Raw genomic sequence first — 22,026 nt, forward strand, 5'->3', positions numbered from 1 at the left:
TGGCGCCCCCCCCGTATGTAATATAGGGGAAGTGCGCGCAGTAGAGGCGTGGCTTCATGGGGAAGGGGTGTGGCCTCAAAATAATACCAATTCATACTACGGTGCATAGTAGTCTCCATTATTCAAATTACACCACACAGTAGCGCCACTACACCAGGTAGAGCCACTTTTGCACATTACGGCAGACAGTCCCCCTTTTTACACATTACGGCAGTCAGTCCTCCTTTTTACACATTACGGCAGACAGTGCCCCCTTTTTACACATTACAGCAGACAGCGCCCCCTTTTTACACATTACGGCAGGCAGCGTCCCCTTTTTACACAATACAGCAGAGTCCCCTTTTTACACATTACGGCAGACAGCGTCCCCTTTTTATACATTACGGCAGACAGCGTCCCCTTTTTACACAATACAGCAGAGTCCCCTTTTTACACATTACGGCAGACAGCGTCCCCTTTTTATACATTACGGCAGACAGCGTCCCCTTTTTATACATTACGGCAGACAGCGTCCCCTTTTTACACATTACGGCAGACAGCGTCCCCCTTTTTACACAGTACGGCAGACAGCGTCCCCTTTTTACACATTACGGCAGACAGCGTCCCCCTTTTTACACAATACAGCAGAGTCCCCTTTTTACACATTACGGCAGACAGCGTCCCCTTTTTATACATTACGGCAGACAGCGTCCCCTTTTTACACATTACGGCAGACAGCGTCTCCCTTTTTACACAGTACGGCAGACAGCGTCCCCTTTTTACACATTACGGCAGACAGCGTCCCCTTTTTACACATTACGGAAGACAACATCCCCTTTTTACACATTACGGCAGACAGCGTCCTCTTTATACACATTACGGCAGACAGCGTCCCCCTTTTTACACAGTACGGCAGACAGCGTCCCCCTTTTTACACATTACGGCAGACAGCGTCCCCTTTTTACACATTACGAAAGACAACATCCCCTTTTTACACATTACGGCAGACAGCGTTCTCTTTATACACATTACGGCAGACAGCGTCCCCCTTTTTACACAGTACGGCAGACAGCGTCCCCTTTTTACACATTACGGCAGACAGCGTCCCTCTTTTACACATTACGGCAGACAGCGTCCCCTTTTTACACATTACGGCAGACAGCGTCCCCTTTTTACACATTACGGCAGACAGCGTCCCCTTTTTACACATTACGGCAGACAGCGTCCCCTTTTTATACATTACGGCAGACAGCGTCCCCTTTTTATACATTACGGCAGACAGCGTCCCCTTTTTACACATTACGGCAGACAGCGTCCCCTTTATATACAGTATGGCAGGCAGAATAGATAGAGACAGATAGACAGACAGATACTTACCATCTCTCCCCGCTGGCTCAGGCAGTCAGGCTCCTCGGTGCTGGCAGATCCCGGCCAGTGGTGAAAGAGGAGGAGCGAGGGGGACTCGGGAGCTGCAGCAGCACAGTGTATTTGGTGGTGGCGCCGCTGCAGCTGTCCCTCTCCTTCCACATTGGCTGGCCGCCGCTGTGAATGCTGGGATGAGAGAAGCACATCCCAGCATTCACAGCAGCGCCGTGCAGCCAATGCAGAAGGAGAGGGACTGCTGCAGCGGTGCCGCTACCAATTACATAGCGCTGCTGCGGCTCCAGTCCCCCTCCCTCCTCCTCCTCCCCTGCTCTGCTCCTCTCCTCTTCTCCCTAGCGCGGTTCACACAGCACAGGCGGCTTGTAATGAGTCAATATGACTCATTACAAGCTGCTGACATAGAATGCTGTCCGTTTTGCCCTCAGGACGACTGCGCTGTGTGCCAGACACACCTGGCACACACGTAGTTACGGCTCTGTGTAGTTCTGTTGCATAGCTTATAGCCATCTAGCAATATTAGTCTTAGGGGTATATTCAATTAAAGTCGGATCCATTCCGACATGCACGTTCCTGACCATCTCAATCCGACTTTTAAAAAAAAGTTGGATTGAGATGAGGGACCTGAGAGCAGGAGACGGGGAGAGCCGCGAGGAGACGGGGAGAGCAGCGGCTACAGCAGCGTAGTGCCGTAGGAGGAGGATGTGGCACCGCTGCCTGACCTCGCGGCAGCATCCACCCGGCTCCAGCAAGCAAGACCTCGCTTGAGCGGCGGCAGTGCCCCATCCTCCTGCTGCGCTATGTGTAGCCGCTGCTCTCCCCCGTCACCCCGCTGCTCTCAACCATCTCCCTGCAACTCTCCCCGTCTCCCTGCTGCTCTACCCCATCTCCCCACTGCTTTCTCCTCCTCTCAGGTCCCTCATCTCAATCCGACTTTTTTTAAAGTTGGATTGAGATGGGCGGAAAGGGGGCCAAAACCTGTCGGATTTGGCCCAGTTTCCGACAGAAGCACGCGGATCGATGGCTATTCTGCCGATCCACGTGCTTTCCGACAAGTCAAATTCCCCGACTTGTCAGCTAATTTTGGGGTGTATTGAATAGGTTGGATCCCCTTCCGACCTAAAAAAAGTCGAAAACTGCCGTCTTTCCGACAGACGGCAGCTTTCCACTGCAATTGAATATACCCCTTAGTATATGTCCCCTAGCATAACTTGCCATCCACCATATTAGTTCTGTTGCATAGCTTCCAGCCTCCTAGCAGTATTAGCGGGGGTTGGCTGGCAACTTTCAACCAGGGGTGCAAATGAAACCAAGTGGCCCTGGCTTTTCAGATTGACATACCGGGCACACTGACACACATACAGACCGGACCAGGCACACTGACACACATACAGATAGGACTAGGCACACAGACAAATATACAGAGATGGGACTGGCCACACAGACATATACAGAGACGGGACCAGCCACACAGACAGATATACAGAGATGGGACTGGGCACACAGACAGATTACAGGGACAGAACAAGCTACACCGACAGATATACAGAGATGGGGCTGACCACACAGACAGATTTACAGAGACAGGATAGGCCAGGTGGGCATACTGACACACACATAGACAGGACTGGCCACACTGACACACACATATACAGGACCAGCCACACGGACACATATACATATAGGACCAGCCACATGGACACACACAGGACTGGCCACACTGACAGATACAGCCCCTCCAACAATCACCCCACAGCAGCACTAGAAAACTAACCTGCTCTACTTTGGCCTAGCCTCCCATTCTTCCTTGGCTGCTCAGCTCTTCCTGCCCAATGACAACTTGATCAGCTCTCCAGTAGCCCGACGCACGTGCACAGTTGCACCTGAGTGTTAGCAGAAGGTGCTCAGGGAGGTGGAGCAGCCTGGCTGCTCTGATTATATTATAGCATAGAGCTACCAGGCAGGGAGCGGAGCATCCTCTCTACCTGCCTCCCACATGACGCCGTGCCTGCCAATGAGTATTAGTCATGGAATAAGTATTTGTCCACTAGCATAGCTTCCAACCTCTTATCAGGTATTATTATTGGTATTTATCCCCTAGCATAACTGTTGATCCACAATAACAGCTACCAATCTCTAGTATTAGTCCCTTAGCAGGACTGCCCATGCCCAAGTAATAGTGCCCTAGCTTAGTGCTCAGTTACCTGGTTTAGGAGATAGAGTCAACTCTAACTGTGGAAAGATGCTGCTGGATTAAACAGATACAAGCTGGAAGGTGCCTTCATGTGTACAAGCTGCTGTGATATCTGCCACTAGCAACAACTACCTTCATTTCAAATCGAAAAAACACTGTTGGCATCAGATGTCCCCGTAAGATTTTTTGGTACTCTTACTAATACTTAGTACATATTATATAGAACCTTTTAATAGAGTTGTGAATCCATTATTTCAGTTTCTAAAACCCTCTGCCTAATAAGAAGCAGTTATTCTTTATACACTTTAATTAAAATATCAGTTAAAATATTCCATGCTTGTGATTGGAATATTCTTATTATCCTTTATTTATATAGTCCCACAAGGGATCTGCAGCACCCAATTACAGAGTACATAAACAAATAAGCAAAACACAAAAAAAAACAGTGACTAAAGGTCCATACACATGGAGCGATATAGCTGTTAAATTTTGTCTATATAGTCAAAATCGCTCAGAAAGTTGGTGCATATCGCTCTGTGTGTACACAGCCAGCGATAGCTATGCGCGTTCCCGCCAGGCCGCTATCGCTGCTAAAAATAGACTCTGCAGGTAAGTCAATTTTGGCTAGGTCGCTGGAAAATAAAAAGCATCCCCTTGCTTAAATGAGTTAGTCAAAATCGCTCATAGCCAAAATCACTGGTAAAGTTAGTCAAAATCGCTGGAAAAGTTAGTCAAAATCTCGTACTGCCAGTTCAAGGGAAAACACTCAGTCAAAATCTCTCCGTGTGTAATGTATGCACCTTTACAGTTCAAGACAATATAGAACAAGTACATGGTATATAAACATATTTGCATCAGCAGATGACACTGAAATAAGTATTAGGGTGGCGGAAAACCAGGGGATTTGGGGGGTTATTCAGAGTTGTTAGTAATTGGGCGAAAACCATGTTTCACTGCAGGAGGGGGGGGGGGGGGGGGGGGGAGAAGATGTAGCAAGTGCAGAGATAGTTAGATTTGTGTGGGGTGTGTTCAAGCTGAAATCTAAATTGCAGTGTAAAAATTAAGCAGCCAGTATTTACCCTGCATAAAAACAATATAACTCAAATCTAAATCTCTCTGCACGTGTTACATCTGCCCCACCTGCAGTGCACATGGTTTTGCCCAGTTGCTGACTTTTTTGTTTTGCTAGCAACGCTGAATAACCTCCTTTGTGCCTTCGAAGGGAGTATGGAGTAGAAGAAGGTTTAAGTAAGAGAAGAAAAGGCACATGAGGGAAGAGGGCCCTGTTTGTGAGAGCTCACATACTAAAGGGGAGGGACAGACATGGGGAAAGTGCCTGATGAGAGGTAGAGATTGAGGAGGTGGGCAAGTTGGGAACAGGCAGAAGGAGAGAGGTAGCAGAGGAGGCGGGAGGGGATAGGGTCACGTGGTGAGGTGGAGTGGGGGGGGGGGGGGGCAACGGATGAGGGCCATGACTTCCTCACCAAATACATGGGAGAAAAATGTCAGAGTTTGTAAGAGGGGTGGTAGGGGAAAGGAGGTGGCTGGTTGCTGATGCTCTGGTGGGATGTAATGTCCTGATTTATGGAGTTCATTTGGATGTGAAGTAAGTGACTAGTCAATGGCAGAGAGTGAGGAGGGGAGATGAGATGAGGAGGGAGTTGACAGTGTCAAAGGTGCGCCGGGGGTTGGAAGACTGGGAGGAGATGAGGTTCTTGAAGTATGACTATGTAGCTAGGGAAAGGGCAGCAATGAAGGATGAGAGCATAAGTTTGAAATGGAGGAAGTTTGCCTTAGGGTGTGACTTCTTCCACTGTCGCTCAGCAGTACGTATTTTTGCAGATATCTGGTGCATTTGGAGTGCCAGGGTTAAGGTGTTGTTCTGTGATGGTGAATAGTGGTCAAGAGCAGAAGTAAGGGATGCATTGTTTAGGGAAGTGGCTTGTTCAGGACATGAAAGAGTGAATAGGAAAGAGAAGTGAGAAGAACAGGAAGGATAGAGAAGTGGTGTCAATAGCCTCAATGTTGTGTTTAGTGATGGTAGCCATAGGAGGTAGAGACATGGAGAAACAGAGAGAGATAAGTTAAAAGAGAGCAGGTGGTGGTCAGAGAGGGGAAAGGGGAGTTGCAGAAATCAGAAATATCACAACGGTGAGTGAAGACCAGAACAAGTGAGCTCCCATTCACATGGGAGGATAAGGAGGTCCACTGGGAGAGAACAAGCAAAGATGAGAGGATATAACTGACATTTAAAATGGTCCACAAATTTGTAGTGCTCTTCCCATTTTATTAACTTTTTTTATTTTACTGTACAAACAGTATAGTACTGCTGAAAATTATTTGTTCGCTATTCTAAAATGAAATGTGAAACATGCCTATGTAGCATGAGAACCCAATTTCTCATGCCTACAGCAGCTATTTGGTGATCTAGGGAACTTTATAATTACACACACTGCCTACCAACCAGATTCTTCCTCCTCCTCCTCCTCTTCCTCTTCTTCTTCTTCCTCTTCCTCTACTACTTCTTCATCTTCCTCTTCTTCCTCTTCCTACTTCCCCACTCTATATAGTATGTTGACAAAAAAGTAATTGCGCTATATTAGAGATACTTTACAGATATTTGATCTCGCATCATCTTGTTATGTTGGCTCAACTAGAAACTAGAGATGTGCAATGACCCATGTGTTTTAGTTTTGGATCTGTCTAAACTTTGTTTTAGTCTTGCCAAAACCGCCCTCACGTGTTTTGATTTTGTATTTTTGTTTTAAATTGATAAAATCTGCAAAAATCTCAATTTGTCATACTTGCTTTCTTTTGCAAAGGATTTTTTAATAGTCAATTGTTGTTTGAAAGTCTACTTGGTCCCCTTCTGGGATGAAGATCTACCCCCAGGCCTAGCACTCAAGGATTATTCTGAGGAATCTCACCTAGCCTTATCAAACTGGATGTAGGTCTACCTATCATTAGTGAGTATATAGATGATGAAGTTGTTGGCGGTAGAGATTGCAGGTGCTGGGATCTATCTGAGAGATGGGAGGTAGCTAATGCTGGACTGCTTGTTGTTATTTTAATTACCATAAGTTTCTGATTTTCCCAAAAACTTTCCGTGAACTAGCTGCAAATGACGTTACAGGGAGGAGGTTCCTATATGGTTAAAGTCCCTACCTCTACTTACTGTGGCTTTGCAAAAGCTATAGATGGCTAGACAATTGTTGTCAGGATTTGGGTCAAAATAATTCCATACATAACTGGTGGATTTATTTGGTCATGTGCTCAGACATGACAATGACATTCTTCTTATCACGGGCAAGAACTGCTTCCACTAGTGCCTGACTTACACAAACAACATTCTCATCATCAACATCCTCGTTAACGCTGCCATCAGCTACACAAATATCCCCCCTCATCCTGTTGCACTTCCACAGTGGCATCCTCAATTTCATTGTCACCAGCTATATTTCTGCTACTCATCCCCACATTTGCAGATAATGCAGAAATGGTAGAAGGAGGCTTCTGTTTGAGTAAAGTATCATAAAGGTCTGGCTCACACATAGCACTCCTGGACACACTTAGACTCTCCTCAGGGATTTGTAATGTTTCTGAACATAGTTTGTTCTACTGTCTTAGTGGTGGTGGGGGGGTTCAGGATTTTTCATTTTTTTTTACACCTCTTCAAGACTTTTAATGAGAAGGGCTTGCATCATCATGAGAGGCAGAAGAAGATGCCTCACTGACACTTGCATAACCACCATTCATAAATAAAGGCCAAGGCCTGAGCCTTTCTTTGCCACTGCATGTAGTGAATGGCATGTTGGCAAATTTATGTTTTTGTGCAGTAAACTTTCCCTTTATTAGAGGTGTTTTTTTCTTTACCCCTGTAAAATAAATATATATATATATATATATATATATATATATATATATATATATTTCATTCATATGCCCTGACTTAAACCCTTTATGCCCTTGAGCATCGGCTTTAGTAGATGAGGCTGAAGTACTAGTATCGTCAAGACTGGTGGCCGCAGCACTAGTTTTTGATTGCTGCTGCTGTTAAAATAACTATAGTATTTAGGGCAGTACGGATGGTGTAATTGTTAGCATTACTGACTCACAGCACTGAGGTCATGGGTTCAATTCCCACCATGGCCTGTGCTGAGTTTGTATATTCTTGTGTGGGTTTCCTCCAGGTACTCCGGTTTACTCCCACAATCCAAAAATATACTGGTAGTTTAATTGGCTCCCAACAAAATTAACCCTAGCGTGAATGTGTCTGTGTGTACATGTGATACGGAATATAGATTTTAAGCTCTACTGGGGCAGGGACTGATGTGAATGGGCAAATATTCTCTGTAAATCGCTGCAGAATGTGTGTGCGATATATAAATAACTGGTAATAAATAAATAGTATTTATTTATTTGAAAGTTTTTTGCAAATGATTACTAACACTGCAGACTGACAGTGCTTATATTATGTGCATGCAGTGGAGCACGGGCTGCAGAGTCACAGCACTTATATTTATGTGAACAAATGCAGTGGGGGTACAGCACACACAAGTTGTACAAAAAAGAGAACTTTTGTAACTTTTTTTCACAAATGGCAACTCACACTACAGGGAATCACAGTGCTTATATGTATGAACGCAATGCGGCATGACATCTATTGAGCTTTATTGAACACACAGGGCTTATGTATGTATGGATGCAGTGGAGCATGGCCTGGCCCAGAACACACACCCAAGTTCGTTTTTTTTTCAATATATATTTTTTTTATTTACATTTTTTGGAGGTTTTTTTTTTTTTAAATACACTGCTACAAATCACTGTGCTTTTATAGTATTAACACATAGGCACGGCCAAGCCCTGAAAACACACAAGTTATGTTTGTTTTTATCAATATGTTTTTTATTTTACACACTGCTTCGGATCACTGCACTTATTATAGAAATGGTGGTGTGCACAAGTAGAGAGATATTACTGCATTACGGGCAGTGACAAAATAAAAAGAACACTAGTATGCACCAAGGACTAATGCTGCCCCTGTATTAGGAGCTTTGGGCTTCACTGCGGGCAGTTACAGCACCAGTGTGACTGATTATACACCAATAAAGGGTTAATCAATAATGTCCCCAAAAGGAACTCTGGTCTGTTTTGCATTGCGCCAGTTTATATTGCTATAATGGCAGTCTAGTGGATGTGGTATCTGTCTAGCATCCTGTGTGAAATGGCGCCCAAATCACATGGGAGAGACTTGTATCGAAACCAAAACACACCAGGAAGATAACGTTTTTGCCTCGATTTAAAATCCGAGCAAAGCGAGTAAGCCCATGCCGGCACTGGATTCCCTCGGATCCAGAAGTTCAGGTGGACTTGGTTCTCAGAGACCTCATCTGCTCATCTGTTCTAGAAACACATCCACTAGTGTAGTAATAGCAAATTATTTTTGTCTACTTATTTAGTTGCTGTTTAGACTAGTTACTATACCTTCATTTTCATCTGTAGCATTCTGTCTTTTATTATATCTTTTTACCGCACAAAAGCAACTAGCACATACTGTATGTACTGGTTCCTTTATATTTACAGTTCACCTTTTATCTAATTAAACTTTATACCCTAGTTTGGAATGCAGATTTGGACATTTCACACATGACAACTATGTGACAATCATTCTAGTGGCAGCTCATCTCCTTTCTTCTCTCTGTTAATGAGTTTACACTCTCCTAGGGAGATGGGTTTGACACTATGCTTTTGGGTGGGGGTCTGAAATACAACAGCCAAATGTTTCTAAACTGGTGCTTGATTGGTAAGTGTAGCTCATTAATGTATTTGTCTTCTTTACAGGTGGGAAGGCAAGGACGAAAATGAAGTGGGCCGATGCAGTGAGACTGGACAAATCCATGTGAAAGTTGATCACAAGTACTATAGACCAACTGAAGTAGTAAGTCAGAAATTCTACTTCTCCCCTACTGTCAGATAATTCAATCACTGCATGTGGTTGCCAGTGTTTGGCCAGCTGTCCAAGGTCTAATTGCCCCCCTGCTACTACCTCTGATAGTGAGCTGTGTGCAGTCTCACCCACATGACCCCAGTAAATCTAGCAACATTTTGGGACTCACAAACCTGGGTCTTCAAAAACATATTTACAATAGCATTTAGATAGCAAAAATAAAGGGTGCTCAGTTTTGCATATTATAATACAGTACAATACAATACACTATGTAGCTAAAACTACAGATATCCTGATCTCACACATAACATACCCCATAATAGATGTGCTTACAGAAGCGTATGGAATATATTTAATTGTTGTGCAATCTGTCCTCTGTTAACATAATGTTTTTTAAATCTACTATCCCTGTTTGCGGAATGTAGCAGCTAAGGTGTGTACAGTACATGTCCTTGTAGCTGGAACGGTTTTTGAAAAATATCCCTTGGTTTTACACAAACTGATTATTACAGCAAATCCACTTCATGATGACTATTTTGTTAACAACGATATTCTTTAGATATGACCCTTAGTTGGTGAATTTTATTTTTTTACTGTGTTTATAATTGTAAAGAAATAAGATGTGATTTTCTATTATATTCCACATAGACCTGTCTATCATTGTGTAACAGAAGCGTACTGTGCATTTTCTGTCACCTGTTATCGCTGTAAATGCAGCCGGTACTGTGAGTGATGCCCAGCAGCCCGGCAATACTGACTGGCAACAGTGAGAATACTCTACCCGCTTCACCAGCCAGTTCTGCCGCCATCTGCGCATTGGTAACACAGCTTTAGGGCTGATTCTGAGTAAGACTCTGCTGCGATCTTGTTAGCGTCTTTTGTCGCAGTCGCATCTGTGACTTTATGCTAATGCTAGTATCTGCTCTTCTGGTGTACAGCCGTGTGTCTGAATGCGGAAGGACTGGGACCACCAGTTTTAGTGGCTGCTGTCACAACCATAGGAAGCACCTTCAGTACTTTAACCAGCTCGTGCTAGGTGCAGAATCTCCACCAGAGCATGGCCTCCAATGTATGCAAATAGGCATCTGAGGGGGTAATTCCAAGTTGATCGCAGCAGGAATTTTGTTAGCAGTTGGGCAAAGCCATGTGCACTGCAGGGGGTGGTGGGGGGGGGGCAGATATAACATGTGCAGAGAGAGTTAGATTTGGGTGTGGTGTGTTCAATCTGCAATCTAAATTGCAGTGTAAAAATAAAGCAGCCAGTATTTACCCTGCACAGAAACAAAATAACCCACCCAAATCTAACTCTCTTTACACATGTTATATCTGCCTCCCCCGCAGTGCACATGGTTTTGCCCAACTGCTTACAAAATTCCTGCTGTGATCAACTTGAAATTACCCCCTGCGTCTGATACCACTCCTGCAAAACGACCCCGTGTCCCTCCCATAAAACAGAATACCTTTGTGCATCTGTTTAGCCACCTCCCCGTCACCACCCAAGAAAGTCCAATACTTTTCAGAATCCAAGCCGCTCAATCAACAAAAATTGCAGACTTGCGTGAAGATATTTATTGCGGGATCCGGTCTCTAGGTCGACAGTAACTAGGTTGACACTATCTAGGTCGACCACTATTGGTCGACAGGGTTTATAGGTCGACAGGGTCTCTATGTCGACTTGTTCTAGGTCGACATGTCAAAATGTCGACATGAGTTTTTAACGATTTTTTTCTTTTTTTTAACCTTTTTGAATACTTAACGGTCCACGTGGACTACGATTGGAACGGTAATCTGTGCCGAGCGAAGCGAGCCATGCGAGGGGACACGGTGCACTTATTGGGGTTCTCGGTCACTCTAAGAAGAAAACAAAAACAAAAAAAAACTCATGTCGACCTTTTGACCTGTCGACCTAGACCATGTCGACCTAGAAACCCTGTCGACCTAGTTACTGTCGACCTAGTTACTGTCTACCTTCCATACCACACCCCTCTCTAACACAGAGGTTCCCAAACGCGGTCCTCAAGGCACCCTAAAGGTTCAGGTTTTAAGTATATCCATGCTTGGCCAAAGGTGACTTTTGATTAGTACCTCAGTCAATTTGAATTAACCATCTGTGCTGAGCCATGTATATACTTAAAACCTGGACCATTGGAGTGCCTTGAGGACCGCGCTTGGGAAACTCTGCTGTTCTAACAGATTAATGAAGAAGAAAAGTCCTTTCTGAAAATGTAATGTTGACTCAAAGCAGCGTATATGAAATTTAGATTTCAAAATAAAATATTATTTTCTTACTTTTAACAAAACATTTTTAAAAATGTTTCCAAATGTATTAAAGTATCAAAATGATATTGATTTTTTTTTTTTTTTAAATCTTTGTTTAAATCTTACCTCTCAACTATCTCGATTTTCGCAGGACAGTCACGTTCTTTTTTTAATCTGTCCCGCTATCCCTCCTGCGAGCATGCAGTATCCCGCTGTGGAGGGGGGGCAGTTGGGAGGCTCCCTATCAATTGCTGCACTGCTTATTTCAGAGCAGAGCAGTGGTGAATAGACGCTGTGCACATGCGCACAGCGTCTATTCCAGTGAGCCAGAGCACAAGCCGTGCCCCCACTGTGATGAAAATGGGAGGCGTGGCTCACGATAGCTGCATTCACGCGAAGCCATGCCCCCTTTCAACAGGCCACGCCTCTTTCCGGCAGCTCCAGATGTTGGGAGGTGTGCTTAAATAAGTAAAACTTTTTGTATTATTATATTTTGTTATCGCACTCCTGACATCCTTGACATGCTTTTCATAGATAGGCCTCATTCCTTTTCCCACTTTAATAAACAAGTTACTGAATGTTATATTTACCTTGTATTTAACCAATGATGTTCTTTTTACAGAATTAGTTATTTTGCTATCTTCATGGTTTGCTATTCTGCACAATAGGAATGTGGTACTTCCCTGAGAAGTCAGGGCATTATGGGAAAGACCCAGAATACGACTGCCTCAGACAAACATCAACATGTTCCCATGCTAAAATCAGAATATACAAGCAATGTACATACATTTCTCATAAGACTGTCTTAATCCAATCATCCCTCTGACTTCTTCCATTTCATAACACTTCAATTAATTTTTTGGCTGGTGTGTGTGTGAGATCATTCATTTCAGTGACAGTGTCTTATATAGCTTCTAATACCTTCATGTGCTTACTGTAACATCCTATTATCTCTAACTGCATATGTGATCTAGCAGATGAATGAGGAAGAATAGTTCTTCCTGAAAATGTCATGTTAGTACAAAGCAACAAATATGAAATTTAAATCCATAAATCTAATATTTTAGTTTCTTCTTACTGTCACCAATGACCGTATGGTGCACAGTCAGTATTTGTATGGGTAAGAGCTATTAAAGTACAGTTTAATAATCTGCACAATTGTAATGCCACTAAAATGATTTTACCTCCTAACTTAGGGGTTCATTAAGATCTGATCGCTGCTGTGCGTTTTCGCACAACGGGCGATAAGGTCCTAACTGCACATGCGTATGCACCGCGATGCGCACGCACGCCGGACAACAGCAACGTGCATCGCCGGTCAGCGACGGGATGGTGCGAAAAATCCATTTGCACGGGCGTTCGCAAGGTGATTGGCAGGAGGAGGCCATTTGTGGGTGGGAACTGAGCGTTTATAGGGAGTGTGCGGAAAAACGCAGGCATCACCAAGCGTTTTCAGGGAGGGTGTCTGACGTCAGCTCCGGCCCCGATCAGCCTGTTCTCATCGCACTGTAGGAGTAAGTCCTGGGCTACACACAGACTGCACACAGTGGATTTTAGCAGCTCGGCGTACACATAGGATCGCACACTTGCACGGTGAATTTACACTCCCCCTGGAGGCGGCGACTAACTGATCACAGGACAGCAAAATTAGCAGCCCAGCAATCAGATCTGAATCACCCCCTAACTTGTATGTAATCTTACACTGTGGTGGTTTTCTTAATATGTAATAGGAAGGATACATCCAGGTCCAGTTTTGTGACCAGAGGCTGTTATTTGGCCTCTTGATTACTCCACAAAGCATTCTAATGGGAAATTGTCTGTTTATGAAGTAGAAGCGTGTAGTGCCGCTGCATAGTCTGTGGTTTTCAGTTTCTGTCAATAGTTGGAAAACAGTATTCGTATTTCTTTTATAGCAGAATATTCAAATTTGTAGTGAAATACTCTGTCTGCTGTTATTGACTTGTCCCATTGGATATTAACTTTGCTTTTTGTCATAGAGATACATTTATATAGTTACAGATATATATTGCTGGCTAATTATACAGCATTTGCACAGAACATTGCTATTGCATCAGTTCCTGCCCCAGAAGCCAATCCACCTTCCACTTTATCTTTGTGTTATGGGAGGAAATGGAATAATACAATGGTAACCATTGTGTCACCATGCTGCCCTATACAGATTAAAATTACAGCCTTGGAATGTGTGTGTGTGTGTGTGTGTGTGTGTGTGTGTGTGTGTGTGTGTGTGTGTGTGTGTGTGTGTATATATATATATATATATATGTGTGTGTGTGTGTGTGTGTGTGTGTGTGTGTGTGTACAAATAGTAGATTTCAGCATACTGCATATGCACAGAGGTAATTTTACGTATTCTTGCATATATCCATTCAAGACAATCAGTGGTAGCTGCTCAATCATTCCTGGAGATAATTATATATCAGGTGCTATAAAGGGAGAGGGATCACAAATAAACAGCACACAGAGAGGAGGGGTGTAACCATACCTGAACCTATCTGGTAATAGAATATCAGAGAAATTGGTCACATGCGTTTGCAAAGACATGTTTAGCTGCAGGCCGCGTCAAGGCTTCTCCGATATCAGCAGTCCTAACACTACATAATGGTATTGCGCACATAGGGCCATGTGATTTGTCTACAGTAAGGCATTATGATAAATGCTCATACTAAAACGCATCCAGACAGAGGGCGAGCTTACCTTGGAGCCACCGCCAGGAACTCCCATTAGCACTACAAGGAACAGCATACTTTCCAAATGCTGCGCCCATTCAATGCCTTCTCACATATGCAGACAAACAGTGGAAGCTGCTCAATCATTCCTGGAGATAATTATATATCAAGTGCTAGAAAGGGGGAGGTGTCACACAAGAACAGCAGACAAAGGGGGGGGGGGGCTTTTTCTCCATTAAATTCAGACAGAATTTTGCAAGATTGCTCTGGGTTAAATGGACTTTTCGGAGTGTTAACTGGCAGAGCTGTCTTAACAGCAGTGTAGGCCCCTGGGCACAGCAATGCACTGGGGCCCCTACCCACCCATCAGCGGTCGAGGTGTGGGGATGCTATCAGTGGCAGCTTTGATGTTCCGCGGGGGGTAGGGGGCGTTCTATCTTTTGCTCAGCATGTAGGACCTGGAGAAATTATTTCTGTTAATTACTCCTTTACGCACAAATGGGGTGGGAAGGAGGACACTAAACTGTCGAAGGGGACATTGTGCTGCATGAAGGTGCCCTGGTACATGACTTCCAGGGTGGTAGGGGGGTGTTTAATACAAAGGGGAGGGGTGGATAGTGGAGTGGGCTTAATATTCAGAATTTTCCGGGGGTCAGGGCAGCTTGCTTTACTGCAGATATCTCCAGTTCCTGGGAATAGATTTCTTAGATTTAGTGGGATAAAAAAACTAGAGAGTCCCACCTTTCAGGAGGTACTGAGGATTTGGGGATCAGAGTTTAGGAGCCAGAGCAATCCACCAACAAAAATATAAAACTGCATATTAGGCGTGTGGAGGCGGAGCAGGGACCAGCTACTTGAAGGCTGATATCTCTGGTTTTGGGCATAGTAAAGACAAGCTGCCAGTGTCCACTGAAAGGGGAGAGTCCCAGCTTTTGTAGTGTACCCTCAGAAAAACTCTAAGTCAGATAGAACCCGAGATATCTATCTGGGAAGAACAATTATCAGGCTTGGATGGGGACCACTGCTTTGAAGTCAGATATCTCCGGTCCCCCATGGCCGATTTTCAAAAATCTGGTACCCCTGGAAAGAGGAGACCCTCAGCTATCAGCCTAGGGCCCTTTCACTCCTGGGGCCCTTGGGCAAGAGCCCATTGAGCCCATACGAAAAGACGGCCCTGTTAACTGGGCATGCAGTTATACTTGCATGCTATTCTGAGTCACACATACAGGTGGACCCAGGTGCAACAATATGTCTTGGGCTCTGAGCCTAAAACAGGACCTTTTTGGGCTGCCAGCAAAAAAAGGGGCCGTGGCCTTGCCTTCATGTTACAAGACCGCATCAGTGACCACCATATACTCTAGATAGCATTAGTAACCGCCATATGCTAAAGACAGCATCAGTGACCTACATATAGTACACACAGCATTAGTGACCCCCATGTACTACTGACAGCATTAGTGTCAAAATTCTGTAAGCATTTTTACATGCTTATATGTTGATTAACTTCTTTATTGATTGCTAGCTGTGCTTTAATGGGGGGTACACACGAAGAGATCCGTGCTTAATTTCTAAGCAAACTGACTAGCTATCGCTCGTACTAGATTGGTCAGCATGCAGGCACAATCTAGTAGATCACTCACTTCAGCGCTGTGTGAAGTGAGCGCCCCTCACTCAGCACACATCGCGCTGTGTGCTGAGTGGGGGGAGAGATATGTGCTGAGCGGTCTGTGCTTGATCCATCAGCACACATCTCCCCCTTAAGTCTATAAAATATGTTTATTCTTAAGTATGTTTTGTGGCAATATACAGGCCAAAAGTAATGAGCAGATGAGCCTGGAGCAAGAAAAGTTAAGGATTAGTGGGGATTAAAATTGCCTGTACAATGTTTTTGTGGGTTTTGTTTTAAAATAAGCTAATGTAACAAGTCATAACCTGTTGTAGTTTAATATAGAAGGTAGTGATCTTTCAGACAATGACTTTCTGAATTTGTCTACTTCATTCATGTTACCAACATTCAATGATTTACGTTTCCTTGAATCCCAAATTAACTATAATTTCAACTGGATAGAAAAGCTGCCTTTGTATTATAGACCTGGAAATATATGTGGTAGTGATCACTTGACCCACTGTTGCTCAAATGGGGCCTAATTCAGATGTTATTGTTCTTGCGATTGCTGTTGCTATCTTGTGCTGTACGCAGTTTGCGACTATATGCTGATATGGGCAGAAGCTAACGTGTTTATTGGAACGCTCACTGCTATCGCGTCATTTCCATCCAACTGCTGAGACATCGGTACCATTGTCGCAAATTGGCTCTTGTTGCAGAGTCTGAGAGCCTCTGTAGACACGCAGGCTGAGCTGCTCTCCAGGGACGCAGAGGGCTCTCCAGTAGCAATTAAGAACGCAACTGCTAATATATTCACGCCCAAACAATGTTGTGTGAATGGCCATGACACGCCAGCGTTTACCCAACCACTCCCCGTTACCGCACCCAAACGCTATCATCCCGTCACTCACTTTGCAACAAACTCCTCAGTTCATTTTCAATCTCATTTCACTCGCACATGTACTCTACTGCTCAGACTCATGCACAGTAAGATAAATATCGACTGATTTCCTACAATAGCAGCTTTACGACCACATCTGAATTAGGCCCAATGTCTCTAAAACTTAGTGACCAGTGTTTGAAACTTCTCCTTAAATGGATAAAGTTGATGCGACAGGAGGTACTATTTAGTGTTTATATTGATTTTGCTTTCAAAAGAATTACATTAAAAATATGTAATTGATAGATATGTAAAATAAATGTAAGTAGCACCTACTGTTAGATAAACATTGGTCTTGTTAGCATAAATGAAAGGACGCAATGAAATAATAATGAGTTCTTTGAGGATCCCATGATTGATATTAACATCAGAGAATGGCTTGACCCCTCCCCTGCTGAACGAACCAGGTCTTTGGGCCCCTCTGTAGCGATTAATGGATTTATTTGAGGAGGTAAACACTCTGTTTAATGCCAAAAGAAATAAGAATTGATATATTTTACCCTCCAGGAAAGTTGAAAGTACTGGAAAGTTGGAATACATAAATCAGAAGCAGAGTTCTTACAGCTAAGGTCACTGCTGGTTTTCTGTTGATATTTATAACTCGCCCTTCCCCTGAAGCAATGAAGAAAAGTGACCACATACTGAAACATGCTTGCTTGAAGTAATAATTCCGTTACGTTTACAGTACGTTTGGCAAAATCACTGGTCTGTCATGTAAGTTTTGAAGTGTTTTTCATATACAGCATCTGGAACAATCAACAACTACAAATACAAATATCCAGTGCTGGATTAAGGTTTGTGGAGGCCCCAGGGCAACAAAAATGTGGGGGGCCCTGTCAATAATATTGTAAATATTATATACTGGTGATGTTATTAAAAAGTATAATATTTAATTACTACCAGCATTGCAAAATGTGGTGCCTCCAATTCATATCATACCGCACAGGGGTCTGGGACTCCAGGTCGACAACAAAAAGGTCGACACACCTAAGGTCGACGCCAATTGGTCGACACACCTTAGGTTGACATGGACAAAAGGTCGACAGGAACAAGGTCGACATGGAAAAAGGTCGACATGAGTTTTTTATGTTTTTTTGGTGTTTTCTTCGTAGAGTGACCGGGAACCCCAATTAGTGCACCGTGTCCCCTCGCATGGTTCGCTTCGCTCGCCATGCTTCGGGCATGGTGCCTTCGCTCGGCACAGATTACCGTTCCAATCGTAGTCCACGTGGATCGTTAAGTATGAAAAGGTTAAAAAAAAAGAAAAAAATTGTGAAAAACTCATGTCGACCTTTTTCCATGTCGACCTTTTTCCATGTCGACCTTGTTCCTGTCGACCTTTTGTCCATGTCGACCTAAGGTGTGTCAACCAATTGGCGTCGACCTACGGTGTGTCGACCTTTTTGTTGTTGACCTGGAGTCCGGATACCCCGCACAGAACCCCTAGGTCACATTATGCCACATTCACCCCCCCCACTCTGGTGATGTAGCTACCTGAGGTTGACCTGTTATTAATCCAGCACTGCACACATCTGTAGTGCTACAACAGCCACTAAACTGTGATATAATGTGATGTGATAAAAACACAGACAATATGTACATACATATAAAATTGTCTGCACAAGATTTTCAGTGTTTAAAATTATTTCAGATAAAGAAAATAATTCACAATTTAAGTAGATGGTTAATTAAAAAAAAAAAAAACGATTGCAGTAGCGTTGCCATGTATTAAATTGCTGGGTATGGGGTATGTGGACAGTACATGTGGCACAGCCTAGGAACTAACCACTTGCCTGCCTTATCTACAGAACTGACATTTTTCACTTGTTGCTTCCCGATTGTAAAGTAATGTAAAACTTGCACATGCTTTAAAGCTTATTTGCAGATTCCCATACATAACTAGCTGTAAAATAATAATAAAAATGTATATTCATTTTCTGTGAACAAAACAAATATATATTTACTACACATAGCCTAGCCCATGCTTGTTTATAAACATGTGATTTGGAGAAGCGAATTAAGGCTTATTTTGAGTGACATGTTGGATACATCCTATTGTTGGTTCTCTATCAGCAACCATCTGTAAAAGCTGGAACCTTTAATCTAATCCTGCGATCCCATTGATCTCTGGTTATGTGTCAGTGTGTTTATTGGGTGGTATTAGAAAAAGGGTTTATATTTTGGATCTGTAACTATAGATGTGTCCGGTATTAGTAGAGGCACTGGTGTAAAGGTTACTAATATTAATTATGCCACATACCTATATTTGGTAATTATATCTAACAGGGTTGGGAGGTCCACATTCAGTTTGTGCACAAGAGAGTTGGTAAAAATCATGTTGGTATATTTATTATTTTTAAGGTGGCATCCTTTATTGCCACATTGGAGGAAAAAAATTATAATATACTGTAGTGACACAAAATAAAGAGAAATTGTTAAGAAAAAAATGAAAGTGAGATACAAGGAATAAAGGATTCCTTTGGAACAGTCCAAATATCCAAGCGTCATTTCTCTGGAGAAGGAATGATTTTTCAGGAGCCGTCAACTTGTCCAGACTTTTATAATTTAGGCAGCATAGGTGTAATTAATATAGAAAATGAGACGTCCAAAACAGCTGCGTCTGCAATTTTAGAATAGTATTCCACTTGTTCTGCTGCATACTTGGTAAAGGGCAGAATGTGAAGATTCTGCAGTATTTCAGTCCTAGTGGACATGCCTATGACAACCCCATATATAATGAAATGGAAAAATATTGGAATATTTTGCTATGAGAAATAATCTGTGTTCTTGATTTTTCTGTTTTTTAAAAAAGAAAAAATTATGTATTATTTGTCATATGAGTTCGCTATGTGTGATAATATAGCTTAGTAAAGGGATTGTCTTATTACAAATCTGAAAACAGAAAAGGGTTGCTATGATGTTTCATTTTTTTCGTATAAATCGATAAAACATATCAAGAAAACCACTTTTTCTGTCTGTATACAACATTTTAATAATGGTTAAGCAATTTTTCCATTTATAAAAAAGTATGTATGTTGTTTAACTTCAACTACACACACTAATAATTTGACCTTTATCTCTTCAACTTTACTGACCCTAAATATTATTAGGTTTCATTATACTGAAATCTGTGTGGTCTTTTTTTTGTTGGCTCCTTTGGGAGTAACTAAAATATTCATCTCTCTGCCTTTTTGGTTTCAGAAAGCCATCATCATATAAAGAAATCATTCCATCATTGCTCTACCTGGCCCTCCTTGTTAATGTGAAATTCAAACACTTATCTTTAAAAAGTCTATCTGGATTTCTTCAAAGTTTTATTTTGTGTTTTAGTAGCTTTTTCTACTGTTGTGAATAACTTATGTATTGTTTTCTTAGAGTACAAGCACATATTATAACTGAGATTTAAAAGACAGCATAAAACATATGAGTGACTGATTTTGAGCAGATATTTTTTAACTGATGTTCTCGTTTTTGCTGTGGTGCGCTCCCTGGGTTAGTTATCGACAATCTTGTTTCTCAGTCCGATGTTAGATATGTGCTCATCAGTACTTTGTAATAGACCAACCGGCAAGGTCCCAGTATCTTCTCTTCAAAAAACACTCCACCAATTCACCAATATAGGAATCCCAAAAAATATGAAGAGAAGGTTCGCATATGGTGAAGTACAATTTTTATTCTGAAAAATGTGCAATTATGCATAAAACTTTTTAGTGCAGGTATGGTTCAGAGGGTATGGGCTAAAACACACTACACGGTTGTTGCCGGCCGGGAAAAAGCCGGACGGCTTTTTCCCGTGCCGGCATTGTAGTTAACAGTGTGAGGGGTAGGGTCCCTTCACACTGCACGGCCCCGGCCCGGCTGCCGGGTTGCAGCCGGGTCTCACTACTGGAGGGTCCGGCGGCCGGGCGGCCGCCGGGCCGTCTTTGGAGCCAGTGAACCGTGTGTGTGAAGGGGAGCTTTCACACACAACGGTTTCTTCTGCAGCCGTGTCTGATGCTGCGCATGCGCATAGCATCACACACGGCTCAAAGCCGTCCAGTGTGACAGACACTGCCTGTTTCTCCCGGATGGCAAAAAGCCGGACAAAGTTTGTCCGGCTTTTTGCCATCCGGGAAAAACCGGAGTGTGTGTTACAGCCCTATGGCTGCCCAAGATGCAAATGGCATAAACACAATTCATACAATTAGCAGCATATGAATAAATAAATAAAATTAAATAAATAATCCACCACAGATTAGGCGGAACTGCGTACCAGATTTTGTAGTGTGTCAGCCCACTCAAAAGCACATGGAATGTTACTCCCCGGGATTTGCAGCAACAAAACAACCAATGCGGATTCTCGGCTTGTTCTTATTCCCCTCTGGTCATGGAAGGTCCCTCCAATCAATCACCAACGCATTTCAGCTCTATGTATGAGCCTTCCTCAAGGTGTGTGGTGTATCTTAGGTGTACTGTCTATTTATACCCTTAAATGTGCTTTGATTGGACAGAGTTCCACTTAACATAAAACCATTCAATAATGCATTATACTCTCTTTTAACTGCTTCTATCTTATGCCATATACAACCTATAATCATTCTAGATGGTCCGCGACTAGTTTAAAATGCTTTAAACAATAGATTACAATATAAGATCGAGTGCGTTCCACGGATGGTGGAACGCACCGCACTTCCGGTTTCCCGTCACGTGTCCGGATGTCTATGGTCAATTTATCAGGTACTACAGGCATCTTTCCGGCATGTGGAGCGCAGGTCTCATTTTAAAGCTATTAAGGGACTGAGGTGACTGTCCTGTCTGTTGGGTTGCTGCACCTTTGTAGTGAAGCGCCATCTTTACATTCTGTTTTTTTGTATTTTTTAACTGATACCAAACAGATATAAATATGTGGGGAATATTACATTAGTCGCAAGGTTGTGTCGGAACCTCATGATTTAATACTTCACAAGTCAACCTTGCTTGTTTTTAGTTATGCCCTTTAAACCAAGCAAGATTGTCCTAGTGTAAGCCATTATGTGCATAGCGACACATTGAGCG

At 43.0% G+C, this 22,026-nt stretch overlaps 1 protein-coding gene across 2 annotated transcripts in view; it reads left to right on the top strand.

Moving 5' to 3' along the window:
• GMDS (GDP-mannose 4,6-dehydratase) overlaps positions 1–22,026 on the top strand; it is a 1,113,821-nt gene that overhangs the window by 898,533 nt on the left and 193,262 nt on the right. For both annotated transcript variants that reach the window (XM_063923050.1, XM_063923049.1), the window contains one exon: positions 9,395–9,491. In XM_063923050.1, coding sequence (XP_063779120.1) covers positions 9,395–9,491 — 97 coding nt within the window. The remainder of the gene's footprint in view (positions 1–9,394; positions 9,492–22,026) is intronic.

Source organism: Pseudophryne corroboree, chromosome 5 (assembly GCF_028390025.1).
Source record: "Pseudophryne corroboree isolate aPseCor3 chromosome 5, aPseCor3.hap2, whole genome shotgun sequence".
Classification (NCBI taxonomy): Eukaryota; Metazoa; Chordata; class Amphibia; order Anura; family Myobatrachidae; genus Pseudophryne; species Pseudophryne corroboree.